The 22,118-nt window shown below is 42.3% G+C and overlaps 3 protein-coding genes across 11 annotated transcripts in view; 1 reads left to right on the top strand and 2 right to left on the bottom strand.

The window, feature by feature from the left end:
• KATNBL1 (katanin regulatory subunit B1 like 1) overlaps positions 1 to 14,003 on the bottom strand; it is a 63,925-nt gene extending 49,922 nt beyond the window's left edge. For 2 of the 6 annotated variants that reach the window (XM_067742062.1, XM_067742101.1), the window contains exon 1: positions 1,528 to 1,694. The gene's annotated coding sequence lies outside the window, so the exon portion shown is untranslated. Of the gene's footprint in view, positions 1 to 1,527; positions 1,695 to 3,815; positions 3,941 to 13,018; positions 13,100 to 13,843 lie in introns of those variants that run through there. The other 4 variants (XM_067742092.1, XM_067742071.1, XM_067742082.1 and 1 more) reach the window with 4 other exon arrangements.
• Positions 14,004 to 14,008: 5 nt separating this feature from the next.
• EMC4 (ER membrane protein complex subunit 4) lies at positions 14,009 to 19,146 on the top strand. Of its 2 annotated transcripts, XM_067742135.1 has the most exons (5): positions 14,013 to 14,214; positions 14,550 to 14,664; positions 17,681 to 17,834; positions 18,155 to 18,315; positions 18,566 to 19,146. In XM_067742135.1, the coding sequence occupies exons 1-5, from the start codon at positions 14,129 to 14,131 to the stop codon at positions 18,599 to 18,601; spliced, it is 552 nt and encodes a 183-aa protein (XP_067598236.1). In that variant the 5' UTR covers positions 14,013 to 14,128; the 3' UTR covers positions 18,602 to 19,146. The 2 variants fall into 2 exon arrangements, with proteins under 2 accessions (XP_067598243.1, XP_067598236.1); XM_067742142.1 differs by lacking the exon at positions 18,155 to 18,315 and having other exon boundaries at positions 14,009 to 14,214.
• Positions 18,810 to 22,118, bottom strand: part of SLC12A6 (solute carrier family 12 member 6) — a 92,747-nt gene continuing 89,438 nt past the window's right edge. For all 3 annotated transcript variants that reach the window (XM_067742031.1, XM_067742039.1, XM_067742049.1), the window contains one exon: positions 18,810 to 21,876. In XM_067742031.1, the coding sequence (XP_067598132.1) occupies positions 21,785 to 21,876 (92 nt within the window). In that variant the 3' untranslated portion in view covers positions 18,810 to 21,784. The remainder of the gene's footprint in view (positions 21,877 to 22,118) is intronic.

Below are 22,118 nucleotides of genomic sequence, written 5' to 3'. Positions count from 1 at the left end.
GATTTCTTAATTGCTTTTGAATCCTATTTCTTGTCATGGAGTTATTAGTTAAGTTAATCATTCCAAGTACAGAGTAACCACTCAGTAAGTTTTCAGAAAGAATCATTAATATATAATGGTATATTTTAAGGAATTACATAGGTTTCAAACTGTTCTCTACACTTTTAGGAAATGACACAAAGGGATTAAAACTATAACCTACAATACAAACATGAACTTTATAAATTCTATTTATCTTAAAATAGCCAATGGATTTTGCTGCTCAATGCACAAAAGTTACGTCCACAAGAGCAGAGAACTCGATTTAGTACTGTGTGCATGTACACAAACGCACCTCACACGTATATTATCTCCCCAGTTGAGAGAAGTAAATAAAATGAAACTGCTTTGTAAACTAAAAAGAGCAACATATAAATGAGGCAGTAGAGCAGCATAGCTAAAAGCATGGAGCCAGCCTGCTTGGGTCCCAACTATACTAGCTGTGTAACCGTGTACAAGTTACTTAACGTCTCTGTGCCTCAGTTTCCTCTTTGTCAAAATGGGGATAATAATAGTATCTGTCCCAAAGCAAAGCTCTCAAAAGAGTGCTTGGCATATAGAAAGCACAAAATAAATATTAACCAATGTTATGATTACAACGCTAGTTATTAGCCAAGTAAAAGCCTCAACGTATAAAGTTCTGATTCAAGTCTGAAGCTGGTTTAAAAAACAACACAACAGGACAAACTACACAAATTTAAGCGATTAGGTGGACTAGTTTCTCATAATCTTTGCCAGTGCTTAACTGGTGATTATTACAGACCTAAATTCTGTTAGTCTCTCTCTTTTTTTTTTTTAATCTCAAAGAAACTGACATAGAAACCTCTGTTTTCAAGGAATTTTACAAGCCACAAGGAAACAAATCAACTCTTTGTTTTCTCCATATTTAAGCCCATTTAAGACCTTGGGAAAAGCCTAGGTACTGTTACAGAACAACTTTTCAGAAAATACAATGAGGTTTTTAAAGTTGCAATCAGCAATTCTTATGCAGTTATGTCAAGTTTTTGTCCTGCTGAACAAAAGGTTATGTGTCAGGGAAGCAAGGACCCGACAGAAAATAAGGAAATACCACAGCCGGGCCTAGGCGGCTCTCGGGAAAACCTGTCCTCAAACAGAGCGCCTCAGACGCCGGCGTCCTTCCCCGCTCACTGGGATGCACAAGTCGGCTCCATCCGCAAATAAATAAGTGACAGCAGGTTCCGTCCACGCCTCTCCCGGCCCGGACCCCTCGCGCCCACCCGGGCGGGCTCCTGCGCCCGCCGCCCCGACCCTCCTCGCCGCGGCCGGGTAGGGAGCTCCACGGGAGACCGCGGCCCCGCCGCCCCGACTCCCGACCCCTGACCCCTGCAGCCCTGCGCGGGCCGGGCCGAGCAGAGGCCGCCGCGGGGCCTGCAGGTGGGCCCAGGGCGCGGTCAGGCCCGAGGAGAAGCCTGGCCCCCGCAGGGCAACCGCCGGCGCGAGGATGGCGCAGGCCCGGTTGTCACTTACCGGCGCCTCATGGTACCGCGGCGCCTCCGCCTAGCCCAGGCGCTGACCGACTGCGCCCCGGCAGCCCAGACTATCCCTCAGGTCCCCGGCCGAGCCCACTCTGAGCCATTCAAACGCGGCCGCACGCGCGGCCCGCCGGGATAGCTCCTACTAGGGCGTCTCGGAGGCTCCGCCCAACGCTGCCTCCGCCCCTCTCAGGTTGCGCAGGGGCGCAGGGAGCAGGAGGAGGAGGTGGTGCGGACACAGTGCCCCCTGGCGGACACAGGTACGTATGGAAGTCCTGCTACGATGGGGCAAGTAATACCGCTCGGGGAACTGAGGGTGGATAAGAGTCAAAGAATAACCCTGCGCTAGTCACAGTCTAGTGGGTGAAACCGTGCTTTAAGTGTTGCACCAGGAGGTGCTATATCTGCTATAATCTGCTATAAAAATATGGTGCAGGGATGGGACTTCCCTGGTGGCGCAGTGGTTAGGAATCTGCCTGCCAAGGCAGGGGACACGGGTTTGACCCCTGGTCTAGGAAGATCCCACATGCCGCGGAGCAACTAAGCCCATGCACCATAACTACTGAGCCTGCGCTCTAGAGCCCGCGAGCCACAACTACTGAGCCTGTGTGCCACAACTACTGAAGCCCACTCACCTAGAGCCCGTGCTCCGCAACAAGAGAAGCCACCGCAATGAGAAGCCCGGGCACTGCAACTAGAGAGAAGAGCCCTGCGCTGCAACGAAGCCCCAACACAGCCAAATAAATAAATAAATTTATTTTTAAAAAATATGGTGCAGGGAGAGACTTATTCATTCACTCCTATTTAAGAGCACTAAGGCAAAATATTTAAAAGGGTAGACTGGAGCTCTGCGACCTCAGGGAAGTCATATAAACTCCCATGAGCTTTGGTTTCCCCACGTGTAAAATGGGGATGTTAATGGTATCTGCCTCATCGTTATGAGGATTACATGAGTTAACACATATAAAATTCTTAAAGGAATGTATCTGGCACATGGTAAGCACTATATAATTGTTAGCTCTTATTTGTTAGTTCCTGATATTTGCCAGACTCTGTTCTGGACTGTTAAGAACACAAGAGGGCTTCCCTGGTGGCGCAGTGGTTGGGAGTCCGCCTGCCAATGCAGGGGACACGGGTTCAAGCCCCAGTCCGGGAAGATCCCACATGCCGCGGAGCGGCTGGGCACGTGAGCCATGGCCGCTGAGCCTGCGCGTCCGGAGCCTGTGCTCCGCAACAGGAGAGGCCACAACAGTGAGAGGCCCGCATACTGCAAAAAAAACCCCAAAAAAACCACAAGAAATATGCATGATGTGGACCCTGTCCCCAGGAAGCAGGCTCAGTTTCTTTGGGATGGTGAACACTAGAGGATGAGGTTAGGGTTGGATCTGTCCCTGACATGCTTTTAATTACTGAGGATAATTCTCTTCATCTTAGTGGAGACAGAGTCTACCCATCTTCACAGGTAAGCTACTGGTCAACATTAACCAAATTGTGACAGGGGCAAGTTTGTCTCTGGTGGGCCTCTCATCCCTTGCAGAAGCCTATCAAGTAGTGCATTTGGTGTAACTGTTGCTCACTGCAAGACTCCACATCCCTGGACTCACTGCTTTAGGCACTCTGTTCAGAACTCCCCAGGGCTACCTAAGTTGGGTTTAACGATATTTTTGCGGGCCCATCATGTGCCAGGCTGACATTGTACCAGGAGATAGCCTGCGGAAGCTCACAGTGGCTTGGACAAACAGGGAAAGAGATCATTCCAATACATTGTGGTGAATGCAATGATAAAAGGTATATCCTAGAGGCTGTGGGAGTTCAGAGCAATGGGAGGCCTGGCAGATAAACTAATCAGAGCTAAAATATCATTAGGTAGTAATAACAATGTATTTTTCCCCTCTAGTAACAAGGTCCTTACTTAATACAAAAAAATTAAGTAATGGTGAAAATTTCAGGCACTACTTTAGATTGATGGGAGAAATTTTTTTTTTTTTGCGGTACGCGGGCTTCTCACTGTTGTGGCCTCTCCCGTTGCGGAGCACAGGCTCCGGACGCGCAGGCTCAGCGGCCATGGCTCACGGGCCTAGCCGCTCCGCGGCATGTGGGATCTTCCCGGACCGGGGCACGAACCCGTGTCCCCTGCATCGGCAGGCGGACTCTCAACCACCGTGCCACCAGGGAAGCCGGGGAGAAATATTTTTAGGATATGTTTTGCATGAGCAATGCCTTTGCGAGCTTCTCAGATTGTACCAAGCACAAGCAGGCACATGCCGCTGTGCGGGGCCATACCTGTCAACAGAGGGGACTGTTGAGAGACTCCAGCAGGGTAAGTGAGTGAAGGGAGCAGAAGCCCTGGGTTCCAGTGGTGTGCAGCGTAGACACTCCTGGAGTATAACTTCCACTAAGTGGGTGTGCTGTTTTAAAGAAAATAAAATTCAACATACATGGGTGAAGTCACTTTCTCTCCAACTATTTCTTCATCACCATTGTCACAAACAGGAATTTCTCGATGACCCACTATACAAAAGGCACTGTGCTCACCAGAAGAGGGTGAAGAGTGTAAGGAACAGTTCTTACCCTCAAGGAAGCCTGGGTGATGAGGTAAGACAAGTAACAGAGTCCTAGGACTCAGGGAATCTGCTGTGTTAACACAGAAGGATCTCAGCTCAAACAAGGTCCCAGGTTGTCTGAAGGCCAGAGGAGAACCTTGATGTTCTCATTTCTAGAGCTTCTTAGGGCAAGAGTCTCAGGCAGGTTCATCTTCAGACTCTAGTTCTGGGGTTTACAGATCTCTGGCCCATCGTTCTCATAAGACTGCCAAATGTCAACATAACTTAAGGTGAAAATAAAGAAATTTGCCTTCATATTGCTATTTTTGAAATATATACCATTTTAGTGATGAAATGCAGGTCTGTTGTCTTCATTGATATTTTTCAGTCAATAAAGTTGAATTTTTTTTCCCCTTGGAGCGCAATCAAAATTTTTTTGTTGTTGTTAAGGGATTAAAAAAGAGTGCATTCCATACATATTTTTATTGTCCCTGCACCACCAGCCCTTCACAGAAAGGTGGTTCCCTGCCAGCCCTCACAGTGGACAGTCTCCAAGGGAGTGCACCCCTCTAGCCATTCCCTCATTGCTTCCTCTGACTGCCTTAGATATTCCTTCCATCTGAGTGAACAGGCAGCTGAATTAGCCTTTCTGCCCTACATTCCCCCTCTCACAGGGGTATGGACATCAGAGATGGTGTGTAGAATAACCCTGACTATAAACACCCATGTGAGAAAAGAACTCTCACGCAAAGTTGTATGTATGCTTCTGAGTGGAGAGTCAGGGAAGGGATCATGCAGGAAGGCTGCAGTCGGGCCTGACAAGCTGGACAGGATTTTGACAGGCAGGGTGTTCCAGACAGACAGGGGAAGTACAAAATAAATTCCAGGACCGCCGTCTATCGCGGTTTGAGTGGGGTGGGGAGAGCTCTGGGCAGTAGCAGGAGGAAAGACTGTCACCTGACAGGTTGTGAAGATCTGGAATAATCAAGCAAAGGTGTTTGGGAAGGAAAAAAACTACTAGAAACCATTAAAAGTCTATTACTCACAGACAAGCACTGTCTCCATTTGAACATATGTTTTTTCAGACATTTTACTATGCAAATGTACCTACATTTAAGAAATGAGATCATATCCTTACAACTTTGTAAACTGCATTTTTATGATAAATATCATATTACATAGATCAATCCATATAATATTAATTGAAATGCCAATCACTATAAATGCATATAATAATATAAATGGCAGTTGAAACTTTAAGACACAAAACAACAAGGCATAGGCATTGAGAGGGGAAATGAGAATTAAATCAGTACTTTAGGAGGATTAATCTATCATCAGGATGCAAGATGACTAGTGGGAGGGAGGGAGCCCATGAGCCTTAGGCATGAAAATGTTGTCCTTTGGGCCGGAGGTTCAGGAAGCCAGAGCATTTACTGTGGTGATGCCATTCTCATCCCCTCAGACTGATGCCAGGCCTGGTAGAGGACCGAGCATGAAGAGACGTAAAACACAATAGCTCATCCATTCCATAGCTAACTACATCTACTGTTCAGCCTCAGAGCCTTTGGAAAATTCCAGCTGACTTTGGCAGTCAAAGTGAGAAGTCAATCGCTTTTATTCTGCTCCTCCCTTCCCCACCTTCCTGTGCAGACTGTGGAAGGAAAGGATGGCAGTAGGGAAAGTTTCAGATAAGGCGGTAGCAGTGGAAAGGAGCAAAGCTCACTCCCCGTTTGCAAGATTCATGGTCGTTTCAAATACCACCACGGTACAGATGCCTTGGTGGTGGAAGCAGCAGCAGCTTCCTAGATTTCGTTTGGCAGGTGGAGGGTGGGGGGCTGGGGGGGGACTGTTGAATGGTAGGGGATCCTCCTGTTAAAAACAGTTTGTTTTGGATGCAGCTCTGTGGCACTTCGACAGCTGGAAAGCAGGTGATGGTATTTGTTATAGATTTTCAAATGTGAAGCCAAAGAGACCGTTTCTCTCCTTCCCCAAGTAGATTTCCTGCAATTACATACACTGTCACCTGGAAGATGGTAGGGGGCAGCATGTTAGAGCGGAAAGAACACTAACTTTGGAGCAAGGTTCATCTCTATCAGAAGCCTTGATCACTGCCTTTGGGCCCTTCTACACCATCTTTACCTTAACTGCAGAGGGAGGATAACTCTTCTCTTAGGGGATGTTGGGAAACAGGGTAACCTATGTAAAACACTCTTAATAGTATATAGCACACTGATTGTGGCTCTCTCTCTGCAAAATATTCCCCACCCCCAACTTTACCTGTCCAGTGATTTTTCTAAGATAGAGAAGAACACAATTTGGTTGACTACTGCCTTGGAAAAGCAGTCTTGGGACTAGACCAGTTCCAGGAGGGGGGCCAATGCTGTGGAGACAGACTCGCTGTGGTGTCGACAGCCTGGTAATCAGTACAGGGTATCTGAAAGTTATGACCTTTCACAAAACAAGTCCAGTCATGCAGCTGCTTGAGGGTTTGATACTCCGGGGCCCTCATAACAAACAGGCATAGCAGAGAGGAGTTCAAGGGCAGGGTGCAGGCAGGAAGGAAATGAAATGGGCGGGACAACAAGCATTAGAAGCAGGATAATGTCCTTGGGAAGGGGGCTTGAAAGGGCAAAGGAGGTCTACAGCCTCAGGAGACTGGAGCTACAGGAAGATCACTAAGACTGAAGTCCATTTCTTGGAGCCGGACACACGGTCAAAGTACTCTGGCAGTAACAAAATTGAGTCTGACCCTAAACTGGCTATCCAAAATTAGCTGTGTTCTTCAGAACACCCGTTCTGCAAGATGTTGATACATTGAAAAGAGAGGGAAAAAGGGAGAAGAAAAAAAGGCTTCCTTGGCCAAAGAAGTTCAGTAACTGATGGATAAAACAAATATTTCTTTACTGTAGCATTTCTCAGTCTTTAAAATACTAACATTAATTGTGAATCTCTAAAAGAAAGGGAATTCCCTGGTGGTCCAGTGGTTAGGACTCCACACTTTCACTGCCCAGTGCTTGGGTTCAACCCCTGGTGGGGGGAACTAAGATCCCGCAAGCTGCGTGGCGAGGTAGGTAGGTAAGTAAATAAATAAATAAATACAAATAGAAAGATAGAGCAGTGCTGCCCAAACTTACCTAAACTCTGAATCCTTTAAAGGCGAGAGCACACATATTCTACAGAAATAATCTGATCTACAAAGGGTAGCAGCACTAGTTCCAGTCCTGGGAAATGGGGTGTGGTTCCAGTTGTAGGCTGGTTGGGGAGGACTGCGGAAATTGGTGAGTGGCATCGTGGTGGTGCCTCATGATTGTGGCCAGAGCTGGATGAAAGCAACAGAAACTGAACATCTGGCAGAAGTATCAGAGTTTTTTTGAAAACTGAAAGATTCAGCCGGACTTCTTCCTTTGCCTTTTACAAAAATAAAAATATGGCCCTTCATGGAAGAGCGTGTTATAAAACATATGTTAAATAAGTCAAAATATAAATCAAAGAATCTGGGAGAGTCTAAATCAAAATGTCCACGAAAATTATTATTGTTATCACTTTTTTGCATGGTAGGATTCGTTAATTCTTTTTTACTTATTTGTATTTTTTCATTTTATCTAATAAATGTCTTTTTTAATTAAAATAATTTTTAAAAATCACTTTACTGGGCTTCCCTGGTGGCACAGTGGTTAAGAATCCACCTGCCAATGCAGGGGATACGGGTTCCAGCCCTGGTCTGGGAAGATCCCACATGCCGCGCGCGGAGCAACTAAGTCCATGCGCCACAACTACTAAGCCTGCACTCTAGAGCCCATGAGCCACAACTACTGAACCCGTGTGCCACAACTATCGAAGCCCGTGCACCTAAAGCCCATGCTCTGCAACAAGAAGCCACAGCAATAAGCCCGCGCACCACAACGAAGAGTAGCCACCACTAGCTGCATCTACAGAAAAGCCCGCATGCAGCAATGAAGACCCAATGCAGCCAAAAATAAATAAATTTTTAACATCACTTTACTAATTTACAGCAATTAGGAAATTAAAATTGTGCAAATGTTTTTGTTTTTTGTTTTTTTTGGGTTTTTTTTGCGGTACGCGGGCCTCTCACTGTTGTGGCCTCTCCTGTTGAGGTCCAGACATGGAGGCTCAGCGGCCATGGCTCACGGGCCCAGCTGCTCCGCGGCACGTGGGATCTTCCCGGATCGGGGCACGAACCCACGTCCCCTACATCGGCAGGCAGACTCTCAACCACTGCGCCACCAGGGAAGCCCTGTGCAAATGTTTTAAAGTTTAGGATTTGATTTGGCAGCCTTGGCAATATTATTTTAGTATTTGCTATTATTTCCCACTTAAGCTAACCCTGGTTAGCCTAATTCATTTGAATGAGTTCCTCTTTCAGAAGGAAACTTGTATTAGTTTCCTAGGACCATAGTAACAAAGTACCAGAAACTGGGTGGCTTAAAACAACAGAAATACAGTCTCTCACAGTTCTAGAGGCTGGAAAACCAAAACCAAGGTGTTGGCAGGGCCATGATCTTTCTGCAGGTTCTAGGCAAGAATCTTTCTTTCCTTGCCTCTTCCTAGCTTCTGGTGGCTCTGGCAATCGTCATCTTGTAGCTGCAGTAATCCAATCTGCCTCCATTGTCACATGGACTTTTACCCCATGTATCTATCTGTGTGCCCTCTCCTCTGATAAGGATATCAGTTATTGCATTTAGAACCCACTCTAATCCAATATGACCTCATCTAAACTAACTACACCTGCAAAGTTCCTATTTCCAGTTAAGGTCACATCCTGAGGTTCCAGGTGGATGTGAATTTTGGGGGAACACTATATAACTCACTATAAGACTAAAAATAATTTAGTCCACAAACTCTTAAAAGTGTAAATTAGCACATTTTGGAGGGCCTATTTTAACTTATTAATATTGTAACTGTATAACCTCTGTGGTAAGCAATCTTAATTGTACCACTCTCCTACAGAACTGTGCTGACAAATTACCCAGGGATGTTCATAGTAACATTTTTTTTGTAACAGTGACAAATGGGAACAACCTAAATGCCCATCAATTAGGGACTGGTTAACTAAGTTATCGTACATCCATGCCATGTATACCCTGTAGCCTTTAAAAAGAATGAGGTAGATCTGAGTGACAGACATGGAAGACATCCAAGATGGATTAAGTGAAAATACAAGTCAGTGCACAGTGTTTAATATGTTTCCACTTATGTAATAAACTTCTACAAATTAAACAATCCTACATTTATTTTATGTTTTAATGGATGACTACCTTTCAAAAGCACTTCAATAAACACAAAAGGTACTTATTGTTCTCCTTCAAGTCTTCTGAATCCCACTTCATCCTTTTATTAGTCTGCTTGGGCTACCATAACAAAATACCACAGACTGGGTGGCTTTAACAACAGAAATTTAGTTTTTCACAGTTCTGGAGACTGGGAGGTCCAAGATCAAGGTGCTGGCTGATTCAGCTCCTGGCGAGACCTCTCTTTCTGGCTGTAGACAGCCACCTTCTCATTGTGTCCTCACATGGCAGAGTGACACAGCAAGTTCTCTTGTGTCTCTTCTTATAAGGACACCAATCCCAGTATGAGAGCCCTACCTTCATGACCTCATCTAACCCTAATTACCCCCCAGAGGTCCCATCTCCAAATACATTGCAGGTTAGGGCTTCAACATATGAATTCTGCGAGGACAATCCTCCTTACAATAAACTCAGGCTATAAAACAATGCTTTATAACGGAACCAATCGAGGCTTTTTAAAATTAGCACATAAGAAAAAATGCCACAAAGGACCTGGATTAGTCATTCAGATCCTTGGTGTAGAGACAGTTTAGCCCACCTCCAAGACAGCTGAAATTAATCACCAGCATGAATCCAGAGTAACCAAGTTTGAAGAAACATGTTAGGCTATCAGTGATATATCATTATGACTTATGCTATAGTTGTCATTCTTAGCTTTCAATGGGATCTGTGGGAATGGCAATCCTCCCAGCTTCCTAAGCAAGTGCTGGAGGGAAGTGCTATAATGGGAACCTGTGAACTGCAGGTAAAATGTGAATTGCACAACAGTCTTCCTGAAATTAAAAAAAGGTAATTACTAATGAAGAATGGTATTACTAACCAACATCTTTTCCCAGCACCATATTAGTTCATGACACTGCAGAGCCATGAACCAGAAATTGAAAAATTTGTAATCCGCATAGAAATAGTGCAGATACCCAAGAGCTAGCAAGGTAGGATCTTACTAAGATCTTACTAAGAGGTTTGAAAATGCAAACAGACAAAACAGAGGAAAAAGTTTCCTCTTGTTAAAACCCCATTACTGACATGGAATAAACTGCATCATGAATGGTGCAATAGTAAGGTGTTCCTTTTCAGAAGGCAATAATGATAGTAGAGTTAAATAACACAAATAAATGGAGATTGCAATAGAAGTCCATTTTATTTAAGCTGCCAAAAGGATTAGGAGCTTTTAGAGCACGCTGGGGGAACTGGTTGGATGGCTGAGGATAGCCGAATAGATTTATTATAGGGACACTGTAAAATGGCAGAGACCAAAAACTTAAGACATAGCTGTAAAGCTTTTTTTCCTTTAAAGGGATCCATTCTCGCAAATCTGGTCGTGTGAAATAGAAATTTCTTTGTTCAAGTTTCAATCCAAATGCAACTGCTCTGAAGAGAATGGCATGAAGTATTAGAAAGAGTCAGCTTCTCAGACTCCTAAAGAGGTTGGGGGGTCGGGTGGCAGGGGCGGGGAAGATAGTTACAAAAACAAATACCAAAACTGCGCAGGTGGCACAAATTGTAAAAGTCAAACAAGGCAACTCATATGACCTGTGGAATCATGGTTTGCCTTCTCAGTTTCTTTAATTAAAATCATATTTGCTCAAAGCCACAAAGTAAAGGAAGTTTGACATTTATTTTTACAATTTCAGTATTTCTATTATTTTCTAATTCAAGTTTATCCCAGTGGGAGGCATAAAAGGAGGCTCTTAAAAACTAATGATTGCTTAAATTACTTTGTGTAAATTCAAACCTTGTCATTTTAGAGCAACCGAACACTCCAGGTCAGTCCTTGCTGCAAAGGAGAATCACCTGGAGAGCCATACAAAAATACTGATGACCTTGCTCCACCCTAGGCAAATGAATTAGAATCTCTGTGGGTGTGGCCAAGGCATCAGTATTTTTTAAGGGCTCCCAAGATGAGTCTCCTTTGAATCCAGGACAGAACCATTCCACTTCTAGGTTTAGAATCCTGTCATATTATAATTAATAACATTTATATTTCTCTAAATCCAAAAGTGGTACCCACATAATGCAGAGAATACTAAAAGTATGGGAAAGCACAATTTTAAAAAATGATGTGAAATCCCATTATTCCTTAATGTGTTTATGATTTGTCTTCTTTCTATGAATATACCATATATGAAAGAATAATATGCAAAATATGTATTCCAAAAAAATACATTTTAGAACTAGAAGGTACCCTAAGAAGTTATCTGGTACAAGTCCCTTATTTTATAGATGAAGAAATGTAGGCCAAGAGAGTTCCTACCTCTCTTAGGAGTTCATTTGGAGTCAGGATTAAACTATATGTTTCCCTTTACTTTTCTTACAAAACACATTTTTGTGCAAAAACTTGGATCCTCAAAAGTTTAATTCCAAGAGAAATGCAAATCAAAACTATAATGAGATATCATCTCACACCAGTCAGAATGGCCATCATCAAACAATCTAGAAACAATAAATGCTGGAGAGGGTGTGGAGAAAAGGGAATACTCTTGCACTGCTGGTGAGAATGTGAATTGGTTCAGCCACTATGGAGAACAGTATGGAGGTTCCTTAAAAAACTACAAATAGAACCACCATATGACCCAGCAATCCCACTACTGGGCATATACCCTGAGAAAACCATAATTCAAAAAGAGTCATGTACCAAAATGTTCATTGCAGCTCTATTTACAATAGCCTGGAGATGGAAACAACCTAAGTGCCCATCATCGGATGAATGGATAAAGAAGATGTGGCACATATATACAATGGAATATTACTCAGCCATAAAAAGAAACGACATCGAGCTATTTGTAATGAGGTGGATGGACCTAGAGTCTGTCATACAGAGTGAAGTAAGTCAGAAAGAGAAAGACAAATACCGTATGCTAACACATATATATGGAATTTAAGAAAAAAAAATGTCATGAAGAACCTAGGGGTAAGACAGGAATAAAGACACAGACCTACTGGAGAATGGTCTTGAGGATATGGGGAGGGGGAAGGGTAAGCTGTGACAAAGCGAGAGAGAGGCATGGACATATATACACTACCAAATGTAAGGTAGATAGCTAGTGGGAAGCAGCCGCATAGCACAGGGAGATCAGCTCAGTGCTTTGTGACCACCTAGAGGGGTGGGATAGGGAGGGAGGGAGGGAGATGCAAGAGGGAAGAGATATGGGAACATATGTATATGTGTAACTGATTCACTTTGTTATAAAGCAGAAACTAACACACCATTGTAAAGCAATTATACCCCAATAAAGATGTTAAAAAAACACATTTTTATAGATTTTTAAACCTTAAAAAAAAGTTTAATTCCAATCTGAAACTCCATTTCCATAAAGGATCTATTATTTCTAATGATATTCTAACAAACTTTTAAAAATATCAGTCAGATCTTTAAAGAGTGCCTTCTTTCTCTTTAATTCTAGCACATATATAGCAAGTTGCCCTCTGTGTTCTATGGAACATTGATTCCATTGGACATTAACAGATGTGATAGAAAAAAAAAAAAGAAGCTTGTTATTCAGGCAGATTGGGAAACAAAATGAAAGGAGATTATTTACTGAATTATTTCTTGTGGTTTTAATGTTATACCAGTAGCAGTGAGAATCTCTGGGATGTATGTGCAGAATACAATATCTCAAGCTTATCTGACCTTGGAACCTTTCCTCAGTTCAGTCTCAACATCTTCACGTTCTCTGGAATACGTTTTTAGCAAATAACACTATGAAGATTCCTAGGACAAAGGAATAAAAGACCTGGAGTACCCTTGCGACCAAAGAAACTTTGTTATAGCTTAAAAAATTTTATAGCAAGTAGGAGAGTACTTTATAAGGGAAGGAATATATGATTTGAATGACAGTGACAGCAACATCGGTTATAAAAGGGAAAAAAACAGTAAACAACTTAAAAACCCAATGATAGGTTTAATTATGATATAGGTATACAGTTGAATACAAAACCCGATCACCACGAATAATGTTGGAGATTAATGACATTAAAAAACACGTCATGCACTTGTGGCGAGCACTCTATTGAACCTCAGGACAAGCCTCGAAAGCAGGTACATATGGAAAGATCTGAAACACAAAGAATCTAACTTGCCCAAAATCACGCAATTAAGTAACGAAGCCAGAATTCAAACGGAGACCGTCTGAATCTTGAGCCCAAGAGCCTTAACATGCCCACACTGCCTCCTAGGTTTGCTGCGGAGCAGGGACAGAACTATCTACGTCGCAGGATTCCTGTGAGAATTGAATGAAATAATAGACATAAAGTTCCTGGTACACGGTGGACATTCAACACCCAGAAGCTACTAAATAACTCGCTCAAGGTCACACAATCCGTGGTGAAGCCAGGATTTAAATAGATTATTTGAATCTTGTGCTCCCGGGAACGGGTAAGAGCTCCAGACGCTTTTCAGGGCTTCAACCCCTAATGGAGAGTCAGTATGGACTTCCCTTTGTCCCATAAAACGCACCTCAGAGGTGAGGGAACACCCTGCAGGCCTTCTTCAGAAAGGAGGGAAGGCGCGGAAGACGCTTTAGGCACCTTTACATTCTTTTTTTTTCCCTCCCACCTTCTGTAGCTCCGACCACACCCTTCGGTCAGCCGCCTGACAATTTCCGGGACGGAAGTGACGTCTATAGTTACGCGCCGGATGTGGACTTGCAGAGTGAGCCCCAGAAGTCGCGGACGCTGTTGGGCTTGAGGCCTGGCTGAAGTTTGGTCGGGAGCTCTGCAGCTTTGGGAGGCGGCCGTTGCCATGACGGCCCAGGGGAGCCTGGTGGCCAACCGAGGCCGGCGTTTCAAGTGGGCGATTGAGCTGAGCGGACCTGGAGGAGGCAGCAGGTGAGGTGCCTGGGCAAAGTTCGACGTCAGAGTTCCCACCCCAGCACTACCCCAGAGGAATAGGACCTGAACCCTCAGGCCCAACTCCCTGAAAAGGATGGGTGGCCCAGAAACGACTCCTGGGGAGCTAGCGGCTTCTTTGCCATTGAGGTTTCTATGACCAAAGGATGCTTATTTCATTCCTCCCTACAGGCAAGGGTCTGACGAACCCACGAGAGGGCTGGTCTAATGTGGGTAGATGCATCTGAGGATGTTTATTCCTGTGATTCGAACGGGAAATGTGGAATATGAAGTGTGGAAGGCTGCAACCTTAGTTTCTTGGTTTTGGTCTCTAGGAGCCGAAGTGACCGGGGCGGTGGCCAGGGAGACTCGCTGTACCCAGTTGGTTACTTGGACAAGCAAGTGCCTGATACCAGCGTGCAAGAGACAGACCGGATCCTAGTGGAGAAGGTACAGAGGTATAGATGTCACTATAGTCCTTGGGCCAGTCCTGACCTACACACCCACCCTCTCCCACGCAGCACATGAATGTCTTACTGTAGATGGCCCTTATCCCGAATATTTGATAGCTAAACCGCTTGAGATTAGTGTTACATTAGTTGACATATCAGATCCAAAAGTGCTCAATGATTGTAAAAATAAAAGACGTTTGAACATAAGATATAAGGAAGTAGGTTGAAAATTAGCTACTGGTAGCAATGCGTTCCAGTTCCAGTCATCTTTTTCTACTGGAGTTCCCTTATACCACACAACCAACCTGTCAGAACAGTCCGTTGCTTTTACCTTCAAAATAGATTTAAAATCTTAATTCTTATTGCTGTAATCTATCATCCTATCAATCTATCATGAAGTGGTCTAAGCCACTTCATCTTCTACCATTTTCCCCTTTGTTCACTCCTATAGTCAGAACGGCCTCCTTGCTGCTCCTTAAATATGCCAGGCAAGCTTCTATTTCAGGCTTTTTGTACTTGTTCTTTCCTTTTCCCCCAGATACCTTTATGATTTGCTGTCTCATCTCCTTTCAGTCTCTCACATGTTACCTTCTTAGTGAAGTCTACCCTCATGGCACTCCCTATCTTTTCTTACTTTATATTTCTCCATTTCATTCATATATATTTCTCCATATCATTCATATATAGTTTACTTATTTTATTATCTCTCTTTTCACTCTTGTAAGCTCCATGAGAGCAAGATTTTGTCTCCCAAGTCCCTCGAACAGTGCCTGGCACTTTCCTCTCAGCCTTAATATTGTTCAATATTAAATGAACTTTGATTCATGAAATGCAGTGATTTTCACAACATGAAAATGACAGAGCTGTTGTCAGTGATTTTCTTGATAAGTGTCCTGTTATTTTTCATCTTGGTACATCAAAGCATAATATGAATAATAAATACATGATAGGTATTACTAAAATGGCGTGATTTTAAAGGCAGATTATTACAAAATATGTATTTTAGAGCAATTCTGTTGTATGGATGATTTGATATTTAAACTCTCAGATAGGGACTTCCCTGGTGGTCCAGTGGTAAAGACTCCATGCTTCCAAAGCAGGGGGCACAGGTTTGATCCCTGGTCAGGGAACTAAGATCCCACATGCTGCTCCGCAGGGCCAGAAAATTTAAAAAAAACAAGAATTCTATAAATAAACTCTCATATAAGTGATCTGTGTAAATGACAGATAAGGGAACTGTTTACACATGGCCATTTATTCCTTTATGTGAATAAACCCAAATGGACAGGGGTATATTATTCTGTTTATATAGATAGATTTACTTTAAATATTTTGTTTAGGATTTTTTTTTTTTTGGCTGTGTTGGGTCTTGGTTGCTGTGCACGGGCTTTCTCTAGTTGCAGCGGGGGGGGCTACTCTTCATTATGGCACGCAGGCATCTCATCATGGTGGCTTCTCTCATTGTGGAGCACAGGCTCTAGGCATGCGGGCTTCAGTAGTTGCGGCACGTGGGCTCAGTAGTTGTGGCTCACAGGCTCTAGAGCACAGGCTCAGTAGTTGTGGCGCATGAGCTTAGTTGTTCTGTGGCATGTGGGATCTTCCCGGACCAGGGCTCGAACCCGTGTCTTCTGCATTGGCAGGCGGATTCTTAACCACTGTGCCACCAGGGAAGCCCCTAGGATTTTTGCATTTAGGTTCATGAGTGATACTGGTCTGTAAACTTTTCTCATAATGTCATTGGCAGGTTTTGGTATTTATGAGGCCCCATATTACAGTAATGAATTCATTTTTTCTTCTCTGAGTTTGTATAAGATTGGCTTTATTTTTTCCTTAAATGTTAAGAATTTGCCAAGGGATACCATTTGGGCTTAATTATAGAGTTTCTTAAAGTTATAAGACTATTTAAATTTCCAACTTCTTATGCCATTTAGGTAAGTTGTTATTTTTTCTAGGAATTTAGCCATTTCCCCCAAATTCATAATATTGATCACTTTAATATATGGAAGACCTATAGAGATGTCCCTTTTTTCATTCTTGCTGTTGAATATTTTGCTTTTTATTCATCAGGCTCACCAGTATTTTCTTAATCTTTTCGAAAAAACCTTTGGCTTTGTTGATTTTAAGAAAATTTCATTAATTTCTGCTCTCATTTTGATTTCCTTCCTTTCCATTTCCTTGGGTTTAATTTATTCTTTTTCTTACTTCTTGAAATAGATGCTTACTTTTATTTAGTCTTCTAATATGTATTTAAGGGTGTAAATTTCTCAAAGCTCTGTGTCCCAGTTTTAATATATGGTATTTGTTATCAGTTAACAATATTTGTTTTCCACTGAAATTTCTTCTTTGATTAGTGGATCATTTAGAGCACATTTTTTCACTCTAACACATAGGGGATTTTCTAGTTATCCTTTTGTTATTGATTCCTAGCTTAATTGCATTATAATCAAAGAATATGCTTTGTATGATTGGCGTTCTTTGAGAGTTATTGACACTTTCTCCACGGCTCAGTAAGTTGTCAGTTTTTGTAAATGTCCTATGTGTGTTTGAAAAGAATGTGATTTCTGCACCTGTTGGGTGCAGTGTTCTATTTGTCAATTGGGTTAATAATATCATTCAGATCTTTTATATCTGGATTTGTCTGTTTGTTCTATTAGTTATTGAGGTATGCTAATCTACCACTATGTGGATTTATGTAGTTCTTCAGTTGTAGATGGGCCAGTGATAGATGCAGAAGTATAAGAACAAAAATAGGGAAGTCTTCTCTTTACCACAAGTCTTGGGGAAAAATGGTATTTGGGAAACCCATGGGGAAAAACAGAAATGGTGAAGATGCCTTATCTTTAGAAGAGCAAGCTTCCTGTGGCAAAGTGGGAGAAGGGCAGAGGTGGTGGAATTGAGGAGTCAGCTCACTCAGAAGCACGAAGTCGGGAATTGTGTTCATTTGACTTTAACGCCAGTGATAGAACGTAGGACTGAGGATAGTGATCAGAGGTTAAAACTGTGTTTGTTTTTAGCGCTGCTGGGACATTGCCTTGGGTCCCCTGAAACAGATTCCCATGAACCTCTTCATCATGTACATGGCAGGCAATACTATCTCCATCTTCCCTACTATGATGGTGTGTATGATGGCTTGGCGACCCATTCAAGCACTTATGGCCATTTCAGCCAGTAAGTATTCTTGAAATAATAATCCTCCTTAAGCTTTAAGAATCAAAGGCAAATTCTTTGGCAGAACCCATTACGGGAAGTCTTTGGCACAGCTAGCTCTTGGCTAGTTGCAGTAGGAGTGTGTGCAGGGTGGTGATGGCAGTGGTGGTGGCATGGAGGAGGAAATGGTGCTTGTGGGTTTTTGTTCACCTTTAATGGTTCTGTTTGTACTCTTACTATGGGACTGGACTGTCTGTGTTATATATATTAATATATGGCCTGATTCGTATTGAAAAAAAAAAAGTTTTTTTGGTTTTTGACACTTTCTGTTACCCCAACAGCTTTCAAGATGCTAGAAAGTTCAAGCCAGAAGTTTCTTCAGGGTTTGGTGTATCTCATTGGGAACCTTATGGGTTTGGCATTGGCTGTTTATAAATGCCAGTCAATGGGACTCTTGCCTACACATGCATCAGATTGGTTAGCCTTCATTGAGCCCCCTGAGGTAAGGCAAAAGGAAAGTTAAATTTGGGGCAGATGTAATGTACAGTAAATAGTTGATCCATTTGATGGTGGGGGATCACAGTTGCTCTTAGAGCTCATTTCTTAAGAAATAAGATCCATTAGGAGTTTGGAAATTGTTATATTTTAAAGATAAAGTAGAGCTTATGATTAAAGTATTAAGTACTTGATTCAGTAAGTTATTTCAGTTATTTCTCATTCACCATTAACTTATTCATTTTTTCTTTTTTCAGAGGATGGAGTTCAGTGGAGGAGGACTGCTTTTGTGAACCTGAGAAAGAAGCACGTGGTGCCTATGTATCTGGAGCTCATTTACAGCCGCCTTCATGCCCAGTGGCTCCTCCTCAGCATACCAACCTTTAACATTATCACTCACTGAAAAGGACCAAAAGGTCTCTTTTCTCCATGGTGAAGAGACAGATCCTAGAAAGACAATGTACATATCACTACAAACACAAAAAAACTATACCACAACTCTTGACTGAAAATAAGGTAGAAAACTTTATTTATGTTTCCAGTAGAGAGCAAAACAACAAATGAAACCATAACTCTGTAAACAAAAGAGTGGTTGCTGATAAATCAAGAGCTACAGCAGCATCTCCTTTTAATAAATTAAATGGTTGAGAACAGTGCTTTAAAAAAAAGTTGCACAGGTTTCCCTTAAATCTATCCTCCTTGATATATTTCACTTCTATTTAACACAAGCTGGGACATAAAAATTCTGTTGGAGATACTAGAGAAATGTGAGAAACTAATGCTGAATTCAGATTATACATGATGAAAAGAAAAATAAACCAGACCAAAACACATAAAATGCTTACAGTGTAATTGCTACTTTAATATCCACAAAAATGGATTTTTAACATGTTTCGAGAGAATGAGGATTCGCGGGATCTCAGGGGCCACAGGAATCTGAGGCAACGGAAGATACAAAGTAGTGGTCTTTGCCCTGCCAAAAGGAACTTGGCACCTGTCAGACAGATGCTGCAACTCAAACTTAAGCTTTTAAGATAGCTATAAAAGGCAGAGGGCCAGCAGTTGGAAAATGAATATTGTCATAACCTGCCCTGGTAAAGTCATAGCTAAGACTTAAAAGCTGGATCTCTTCAAAAGGCAGGAGGAGGTCTTTCCTTTCTCTTCCTGCATGAAACACAAAGCCCCTTCCCCTAAGGTGCATTCTCTCATCAAGTTTTCGGTATTGCTTTATTTGCAGTGATTAAAAGAGACAAGACAGTTTGCAGACAACATAAGCAACACATAGACATGAAATGCTCTAGAAAGAGATGAGTTTAAATCTGGCCTAATAACCACTTCCCCATGTAACAGTGATTGTGTTTTAGGGCCTAAAGTAGGGGCTATATTAGTAGCCACTAATTCCATTATCCCTTTAAAGGATTCTTACAGAGCTCCAGCCACAAAAAGCTCTTCTAAAACTAACCTTACTTTCTGTCCATTTGGCCAGAGGTTTTGTGTAAATGTAAAGGAGTTCCTGGGCAAGCTGACCTTTAGAGCATGGGTCTTTAATAGCTTGGGTCCTAGGGTACCTGTTCCACTACTGCTGGACTCAACTTAGCAATGGAGTGTTGCAATGAAAGTTGTAAACAATGCTTCTACCCTCTGCAGGAAGCAGCAGAAAAAAAAGACTTAAAAGATCTTGTCTGCTTTGCTACCTGACTGGGCTGGGACACTGAGAGAAGAGCAAAGGGAATAAACCAAAATGACTCAGTTTCTTAAGCCATATTGAAGGGTTTTTCTCCTCTGTCCATAAGGGTCAGATGAATAGTCTGCAGACTATGGAGCAAGTCAGCTTGCTCCATATCCTACTGGTAATGAAAGAGTGGTACTATTTATCATTAATAAAATGAAATTCAAAAGCAGACATGAATACAGGCAAGATAGTTTCTTGGAATACCCTATCTATCCTGTACAATAAATGAAGATTTCACATATATGAAATTACCACTCAGTCACACAGGGCAGTTTCCCTATGCTCGAAAAGCAGGTGTTTTGTGATCATTAAGTTAGCAAATAAAAAGCTAAGCTTGCAGAAGCATTTCCTTGACACATTTAGAGCTTTCTGAAAACAAAACTGAAATAGAAGACTGTTACCTTGGATAATCTCTTAGTTCAGATCCAAGTTTCTGCAGTCAAAATGAATACAATTGAAAGGGAAAAAAAAATGCTCATACTTAGTGCTGAGCTGCATGCCCTCAAGTCTTCATTATGGCTGGCTTTGGGAATGAGTCCACAGGTTTCCTAATGAAATAAGTTTCTTGAAACAGGCCAATGCCAATTGCATGCCACTTCAGTGAAGTAGGTAAGAAGAGTAGCAGCAGCTCAGTAACTTTGGCACTATGGAAGGAGTATGGCTATAAACTTCGAATTCCACTGCTGGATTCTCCCTTTGAAGGATAATCCAAAGGTTTTAGCAAAGGATTTTAGCCAGTCTTCCTAGTGTGTTTGTTCTTATGATTTTTGATCTGTGCCTATAACCCAGAGGGCATAAAAGGGAGAAGGAAAGGAGAACCTATTGGTTAGTATGCATCATCATCTGCATTTCTTAGATAACAGCTTATATATTTTGCCCATGTCTCATAGGTAACCACAGACTGCATTTATGTAAATCTTGATAGCTACCTTTTGGAGTTCGCTTAGTTTGTCCATTTGCAAAGAACCTGAAAGAAATAATTTTTACTCAACCTTTTAAAAAACAGTTTCCGTGGTAACAGTGCCTGTATTATAATCCTAACCACAGGATGGGTTTGAGAAACAGCTGAAATATACAACACAGTATGTGTACTTAAACATATTTTGGGGGAATTTTATTTTGGAGGAAGTAGGGGCTGCAGTTTCATGTTTCCGTTTTTATATATTAGTACCCTAATATAAAATTAGAGTCCTGGAGAGCAGTGGATACACTGACGAAAATTGTCATCTTGGCTTGCCACGGATGTCTCCACAAAGATGTTAGCTCCCTGTGTACTTGGCCATGAATTCTTTAGTATGATGAGGCTGTGTCTCTCTGGCTGTTACCCCCATGGTGTCATCATTGAATCATGACTTCTGAGACTCATCTTTAATGTTAGACGTGTACTTTTGTCTTCAGTTGAATTTCTAGCATCCCTTTTGCCAATTCATTTTATTGGTTTAGCTTGTTAATTCTAACTTGCCTTTATCTGGTACAGGCATGGCTTGTAGGACTTGAGCATTGTTCTGAGGTTGAGGGAATATCTGCTTCTTCTTTAAGGACAGCAGGTCATATGGTAGCAAAGAGCAGATCTGTTTGTACTTTTCTGCACAAGTACTTGAGGCTCAGCTCATTAAGAGTTCAGCGTGATGTACACAGAACACAGGTCTCTAGTTGATGGGAGTGGTAGTAAAGAGCTGGCACTTCCATGGAGGTTGGAAGCCTTTTTGGAAAGGTGAGGCCCAGCAGAGTCATTCGGGGTAGATTATGAATAAATGGTGATCACTTCACTGCCACCACCTCGGACAAGAAGGACTCGCTCTAGTCCTTCAGTGAGCACTTCTAGGAACTCCATGTCTTCAGAATTTGTCAAGGAGACAAATAGGCAGAAGAGCACAACTTAAAACCTGGCATCATGATAATCTGAGTTTATCTGACTACAAAGCTGCAAAATCAACATGCTTGTTTGAATTATTATATATTCAGAACTGGAGAAGTCTGAACTCTGGATTCAATCGAACTCTGAAGTAATCTGGGGATCTAGCCTCTTTGCATAAATAATACAAGACTCTCTCCCATTTGTTAGATTTTTTTTCTAA

This window comes from Pseudorca crassidens, chromosome 1 (genome assembly GCF_039906515.1).
Source record: "Pseudorca crassidens isolate mPseCra1 chromosome 1, mPseCra1.hap1, whole genome shotgun sequence".
Classification (NCBI taxonomy): Eukaryota; Metazoa; Chordata; class Mammalia; order Artiodactyla; family Delphinidae; genus Pseudorca; species Pseudorca crassidens.
This window is presented reverse-complemented; position numbering and strand designations above follow the sequence as displayed.